General features: G+C 43.6%; 1 protein-coding gene across 1 annotated transcript; it reads left to right on the forward strand.

Annotated features, from left to right (window-relative positions):
* The first annotated feature begins 6,049 nt into the window (after positions 1 to 6,049).
* On the forward strand, positions 6,050 to 7,350 carry LOC106808553 (postacrosomal sheath WW domain-binding protein-like). Its single transcript, XM_014811314.1, has 2 exons — positions 6,050 to 6,145; positions 6,391 to 7,350. Exon 2 carries the CDS (start codon positions 6,398 to 6,400, stop codon positions 7,055 to 7,057), a length of 660 nt encoding a protein of 219 aa, XP_014666800.1. The 5' UTR covers positions 6,050 to 6,145; positions 6,391 to 6,397; the 3' UTR covers positions 7,058 to 7,350.
* Positions 7,351 to 7,905: the final 555 nt, after the last annotated feature.

Genomic DNA, 7,905 nt, shown 5'->3' on the forward strand with positions numbered 1-7,905 from the left:
GAATAGTGCTGTACATTAAACATTCGGCATCTACGGCGTTTGATATAATAATATCACCAAAAGCCTAGCTTTTTCAATAGAATAATTCGCCGCAATACGAGTAAAATGATTTACACAGTTTTTTGACGGCATTAGTTTGCGCTGCGTGTCCGCGCTGATGCGAGAAAGTGTTTAGAGTTGTAAAGAGTTATGTTACGCGTCCGCCAAGGAGGTTGGCAGGCAGGTTTATGTTGTCCACCGCGCGGTGTGTATGTTGGTTTGTGTGGTTGTGCGTCTTGTTCTTCTTTGTGTACCAGCCTAACTAAAAAAGCTTATGGACGGAATTGTCATAAAATTTTCAGGATAAGGTCAGAATCGGCTATCTTAGAATTGATTAGATTTTGGTTGGCTGCCATCGCATCCAATTTAATCTATATTAATCTAATTATTTAAAAATTTTAGGATAGGTCAGATATGGCCTAACTTAGAATTGACTTAGATTTTGCGCTGGTGCATCCGTTCCGACCAATTAATTAATTAATTAATTAATTAAATTTTCAGGATAGGTCAGAAAATGGCGTAACTAGAATTGCATACATTTTGGTGGTGATCCGGATTCAATTAATTATTTAATTAAATTCATCTATTCATAAAATTTGGGTTCACAGTGACAGAAATTGAGCTGGCCGCTGGCGGAGGTCTGCGCCTCTCGAGTTGCTTGTTCTACATATATATATTTATATATAGTTTTTTAAAGTCTATCTGAACCTTTTAGGATTTTTGAAATCTTTTGGAATTTGCCTGCATACCCACCTATGTACACACACCCCACCCACAAGCACACCGCGACCCCGCGCTACACGAAGCATGCAAACATACACATACACGTAAACACACGTGTTACTTACACTTACAGTTAAGCTGGGTTTACACTATCAACTTTCTCTTGAAAAGTTTTACGACGTTAATAAATTATTCTTTTCAACAAACTCGCGCACGAAAGTCGCAGTGTAAACGTAAAATTTAGAGCGCTCAACAAATTTCGACTAGCAACTTAATTGAGAGATTGGTTCCATTTGTCTTCAAATTTAGTCAGCCGAGCTTGATCAAGTTTTTTGCCACTCTGATTAATAGCCATTCAGCGTTCCCTAAACCAGGGGGAGCAACGCGTCTTGCTATTGACCCACACTGGCGCAATGAATACGTTAAAAATGTGTATCCCATCGCCCACTAATCACGCTGCGGGTCAAATGTTGAAACGCTTTAACCTGACTCCGGTCGATAATCGAAATACTGTGAGCATCTGATAGAATGGTCTTGATGCAGAACGTTGAAAAACATATTATCTCGTCTTTCAATCAAGTCGATTTTCCCATAGTGTAAAACTGCAAACCCAGTTACACTCACTCGCACACGTACATAGGCACGCGCGCACGGTATAGAGAGTATTAGAGACGCACGGACACACGCACGCACGCACGCACGTAGCACGCACAAGCAGGGAGCTGTATAGGCATGCTAAACAAGGTCACGCACGCACGCACACACGCACGCACGCACAAACAGGGAGCTGATAATGCATGCCTAAAAATAGGTCACGGAGCACGCAGAGGCCGACGCAACCCGATAGCGACGGCCGCACGACGCACGCACGCGCACGCAAACGCACAAACATGCGGCGAACTGCATAGGCATGCAAACAAGCGCCACGCACGCACGCGCACGCACGCACGCTCGCACGACACAGGGAGCTGCCATAGCCCATGTTAACAAAGGGTAGCCACGGGGCACGCAACACGCGCACACGACACACGCAACTGCACCGCACGCACGCACGCACACAAGACGCACGCACGGACACACAAAACAGGGAAGCTGACATCAAGGCATGCATAAACAAGGGACACGCGCACGCACGCACACCACACTGACCACGCACGAACGCACGCACGTACGCACGGCACGTTCACCAACCACACGCACGCACGTTACGCACAAAACAGGCGAACTGCATAGGCATGATAAACAAGGTCACGCACGCGCACACGCACGCACGACTGCACTACGCACGCACGCACGCACGCACGTCACACACACCACGCACTCACGCAGCACAAACAGGGGAACTTGACAATAGGCATGGATAAACAACCGGTCACGACACCGCAACGCACGGCCCGCACGCACGCAAGGCATGCACGCACGCACGCGCACGCACGCACGCGCCGCTCGCACAAGCAGGGAGCTGCATAGGCATCAGGAGAGGCATGTTAAACAAGGGCACGCACGCACGCACGTACGCAGACACGCACAACGCAGAGAATAGGCACAAGCGAACGCCACGCAGCTCGCTGTGCCTGCATGCTAACTGTGGGCGAAAGGTCTGTTTCTGTGAAACTTGTCAAAGGCAACTTTACAATAACATGTATACGTACATGAAGTCAACAGTCGGTAGTTATTCAAGAGGAGGTCTTTTTTATTCCAGTATTGCAAACAATAACTATTCAACGACAGCTAACCCCTTTATTACTTTATTCATTCATTATTTAATTGTACCTCATTTATTTATTAACATTGGCCATTTATTTCATCTTTCTGTGCGCGCACATGCGCAGAGAACTGTTTACTGCAGTCGCCGCGTTATTTCGTGAATGTCATTTGCCAATTAGCGATTAGCGATTAGCGACAGTTACTACCCCGTGCGAAAAAAGCTGGAACGACCTTGGCGCTGCGTGTGACATTCGACGTGCACAGCTTAGATTACTAAGTATAGTGACGTCAGTCGACTAGCTAGCTAGCGGCTCGTGACGTTGTACAAACCTGACATACACGGGGGATTGTCACAGGGGTTTGCAGCTAGCAGATTAATTATCGATTTATTCATTCAATTGTAGAGCTATATCTATCCATCTATGTATGTATGTATGTATGTATGTATGTATGTATGTAATGTATGTAGTTGTATGTATGCTATGAGTATGTATGTATGTATGTATGTACTGTATGTTATGTATGTATGTATGTAACATGTATGTAATGTATGTATGTATGTACTGTATGTACTGTATGTATGATGTATGTATGTATGTATGGTATGTATGTATGTAGTGTATGTATGTGCTATGTGTGTGTGTGTTGTGTGGTGTGATGTGCATGTGTGACTTGTCGTGGTGCTGCGAACTGTTGCGCGTGCGTTGCGTGGCGTGCGTGGAGTGCTGTCGTGCGGTGCGGGCGTGGTGCGTGCGCTGTGCGCATGCATGCATGTATGTATGTATGTATGTATGTATGTGTATGTATGTATGTATGTATGTATGTATGTATGTATGTATGTATGTAGTGTATGTATGGTATAGTATGTATGTATGTAATGTATGTATGTATGTATGTTGTATGTATGTATGTATATATGTGTTATCTATTATGTAATGTATCTATCTATGCTATCCATCGTATCCATCTATCCATCTATCCACGCTATCCATCTATCTATCTAATCTATCCATCTCATCTATACCATCCATCGTCCTCATCCTTTATCCGTCCTCCTCAGCCCAGTCCGCCCATCATCGTCCGTCAATTCGCCATTCGTGCCATCCTCCATTCATCCATCCATCCATCACATCCATCCATGCCATTCATCCATCCATCCATCCATCTATCCATCCATCCATACCATGCCATCCATCCATCCATCCAATCCATCCATCCATCGCATCCATCATCCATCCTTCTATCCAGTCCATACCATGCCTCCAATCCAATATATCTATCTATCTATCATCTATCATATTTAATCTACTATCTATCTATCTATCTATCCATCTATGCTATCTATCTATTATCTATTCTATCTATCTAATGCTATCTATCTACTCCTATCTATCTATACTATCTATCTTACTCATATCTATCTTATCTATCTATCTATCTATCTATCTATCCTATCTATCTATCTATCTATCTACTACTATCTATCTATCATACCATACCATCTACATAGACCTACCGGGGTATCTATTCTATCGTATCTATTATCTATTATCTATCTATCTTATCTAATCTATCTATCTATCTTTAGTCTTATCTAGTCTACTATCTATCTACTATCTATCTATACTATCTACTCCTATCTATCTATCATTAATCTATCTACTGCTATCTATCTATCTATCTACTATCTACACATACCTACCTACTACTACCTACCTATCTATCTATCATATATATATATATCTATCTAATTCTTCTTATCCTATCTATCTATCACTATCTAATCTATCTATCTATCTAATCTATTTATCTAATCTTCTCTTAATGTCTATCTATTTATCTTTAGATCTGTATTTTATCTATGCTTCTCTTATGGTCTATCTATTCTAACCAAACTGATTTATTGATATATCGTGATCAGATCACCTTTGAGGATTGCAAAAATGCAACTCTCCGCCGTTTAAAGTGCATAGAAAGATAGGTTGATAAAATCGTCTCTCAGCCGTGGGGGGCTAGGCGGCGCCTCAAGGCCACGAATCCGCGTGCAAGAATCAACACCACCTCCAAGAAAACTAAACCCGAGCTAATAAAACACGAAACGGTCGGTTATGCGCATTGCAAACCTCCACATTAGTCACCAGGAGGCCGTTGTTCAGAAACAAATTAGTTCTTTAACATTAGTCCTTAACTAGTTAAGTTTCTCTTAGAGCGTTGACAGAAACTTCTGTGAAAGTACGAGAATTAAAAATTCTCGTAACTTTTCTCGTTACTTAAGAGGCAATCTAGACCCTACCCTTAACATTAATATGTAAGCTTCGAAATAAGCACATTTACACTACGAATTACAATTAAAGTGATATTATATTTATTACAATAATGAATTAAAATGTGTGTTTTTCTTGAAGAAACACGTTCAAAATCAATTAATTATCTTTCCGCCCTAATTAAACAGAAACAATTAGCATTTACAAATGCGTATGGCATTTGTTCTCGTTGTATAAAACTCTCGCTCTCGTGTTACAGTGCTGAGAAGATTGTTGTTTGTGCGCAATAAATTCGATGAAGCACGTCATTTTCATTACAAATAGTTATTTACATGTGGTTAGCCTTATAATATGCGGATGAATTAACCGTGATGTACAATAAAGGTTGTGTATGAATTTTGAATTTTCGTGATCAATGTTCATACCAAGTCACAGCGTTGTGACATAAAAATTATGAAGTTCCTGTTATCGTGAGCTTTTCACTTAAGTAAGTTTAGTTACGATAGGTTTCTGTGCCACCAAGTACTATAACCTTTCTCTTAACACTAACATTAGACTTAAAATTAATCGTAACTTTACGATGTTTCTGACAACGGGCCCCAGATTCACTGCTCACTAGAGAGACCCCGAAATTGCCCAAGGAATCGCTTAAAATGTGCAGCTCCTTCCCGCATGCGACCCCTCGCCGGCTGTTCCGCCCTCCCCACACACCCCCCGATCACGTATTCCTTGATCCCCTGTCTCCTGCTTGTATTGTCTACGACACGATAGAGGCTAGACTCGGCTATTGGTGTTTATAACGCCACACCCACTTCATTGGCACGCACGCGATCCTAAGCGCCAGAACCACAGCTCGATCTCGCTGCGGTCTACACGGCAAACGCATGACGCTTAAGCTCCATCACCGATCGATTCATCACTCTCACCTGTCAACCCAAGACCACGATGTTGTCGCGAGGTGAGGACCCCCCGAAGGCTAGAAGGTTGATTGCCGCTTTTCGCTGCTCGGCGAGTCACATAACGACCCGTTTGTCCTTGAGTCCGACTCGGCTTGCCGACGTGGGTCCGTTAAGACGAAAGTGTGGCGCGGGCCGTTATTTCCCCGGGGTATAACGCCGTGTCTTTCCACGTGTCGCCAGGGTGACAAATGATGACACGCACGGCGGTGAATCGCTGTGAAAAGCTGTGACACTTTGGTGTCAGGCATATTTGGTGGTTGGCGCGGCAGGACGGGAGGAGGGGGACGAAGGCCCGGAGATGCTGACCAAAAAAACCTGCCCGAAATGCCTCGCTTTGTCGAATGTGTTTCAAGGCTACGACATCGGGCTATATAACGGACCGGGCAGGACGGCTGTGGGCATCAGTCCCAGATCAGCAGATTAACAGTCAAGTCTTCGAGTGATAGTCTACAGGTAAGTTCTACACGCTCGCTCTACGCTAATATTCGATTTACGCCTCGTGGCAGTAGTAATAATCATATGTAGTTAGTTAGTTCGAGTGCAGATATTTAAAGTTGGCAATAGTTTCAATGTATTTACTGTATTTGCTAGGTTTCTTTATGGTTTATCTTGTGGTGTACTATCATACTGTCTGAGTTGTGAAAGGGAATGCGATGTTAAGAATTGTTTTTTAGAAATTGCCTTGAATTTTTTTCCAGGCCAAAAATGAAGTTCGTCATCTTGCTCGCCCTGGTGGGCTTCGCCTGCGCTGGAGAGTACACTAACGCTCCAGAGTTCCACACCACCGTGGTGCAGGGACCACTGGCTGTAGCACGAGTTGCAGGAGAGGGTCAGAGGAGTGCCAGCAGCTCCTACGCCCGTGAGGGATCCGCCGCCGGTGCCGACTACGCCCGCGATGAAGCCCAGGCTGCCGAAACCGCCGCCAAGGCCCGTGGATACCAGTACGCATACAGGAACGGATACAGCTGGTACCAGCCCAAGATTCTGTACGCTTACACCTTCGAGCGCCCCATCATTGGCACCAGGGACCAGGAGGTTGCTCTGCCTGCCATCAACACCAACATCCCCCAGGCTAACATTGCCGTGGCTCCAGTTGTCTACCCCAGCATTAACGTACCCACCCCAGCCGTCCCTGTATGCAGCGGACCCGGCTGCGGCCGCTCCCACGGATATGGCGGTCGCAATCTTGGATACAGAGGCGGATATGGACACGGACTTGGATACGGAGGATACGGACTTGGATACGGAGGAAACGGGCTTGGATACGGAGGAAACGGGCTTGGCTACGGAGGATACGGACTTGGAAACGGAGGATACGGGCTTGGCTACGGAGGGCACGGACTCGGCGGATATGGCAGATGGTAAGAAGACTGAAGCATGTGGACCCATACACAGTTCAACAACATGAGTAAAGATGAGGATTAAATCTGAAGTGCTGTCGTTGTAAGAAGTAGCAAAGGACTAACAGAGATTTTTACTAAATACGGAGGACCTATAAATATCACACTTGTTTTACTGCTTGATCAGAGTCTGATTATCATGAGATTGATCGTTTGTTTTTTGTATTCCGTCATGTGTATAGAGTATATTTATAGATACTGCTGATACTTGACACTGTAGTGAGAAAATCAAAAATAAATTGATTGTGTTGTACAGAATATTACCTCTACATTGTTCCTCTGTCTCACGTTCTGTTTAATTTCAAACTCACATACTTGAAGTATATGCCGTGACAGCGTATTGAATTACTCGGCGGTAAAAATGCTTAGCATACTTTCGGCCCACGGTAGGCCCAAATGTTTACCACATACAGAATTAAACTGCTGCCTAAAATGACATATAAGAATGTATGTTACGAGAAATTAAAAGATCATACTTAATTTAGAAGTAGTAGTGATAATGTCAGTTTGTATAACACGTTTAAAACACTAAAGTAATATAAAACACGTTAATAGCAATGTAAAAATTAAATAATATATTTGTATGTAATAATATCAGAGAGATGTGGAAAATGTGACGCATTAAAAAACAATCAAATGAAATCCGGATCGGTCCCCAACTTTATCTTGATAACAGATATTTAATTCGCTGAATGGTTCATTTTTATAATGAGAATTAACCTCATAGACACATACGTGTACGCGTACAAACACACGCGCGCGCATGTACAAACGCAAAAAACACACAGACACACAGGCACACACTTTACGCAC

The sequence above is a fragment of the Priapulus caudatus genome, unplaced genomic scaffold, assembly GCF_000485595.1.
Source record: "Priapulus caudatus unplaced genomic scaffold, Priapulus_caudatus-5.0.1 Scaffold285, whole genome shotgun sequence".
Taxonomy (NCBI): Eukaryota; Metazoa; Priapulida; class Priapulimorpha; order Priapulimorphida; family Priapulidae; genus Priapulus; species Priapulus caudatus.

What these genes read in the sequence shown, in the direction of transcription:
- LOC106808553 (XM_014811314.1), top strand. Translation starts at nt 6,398, where the DNA reads ATGAAGTTCGTCATCTTGCTCGCCCTGGTGGGCTTCGCCTGCGCTGGA.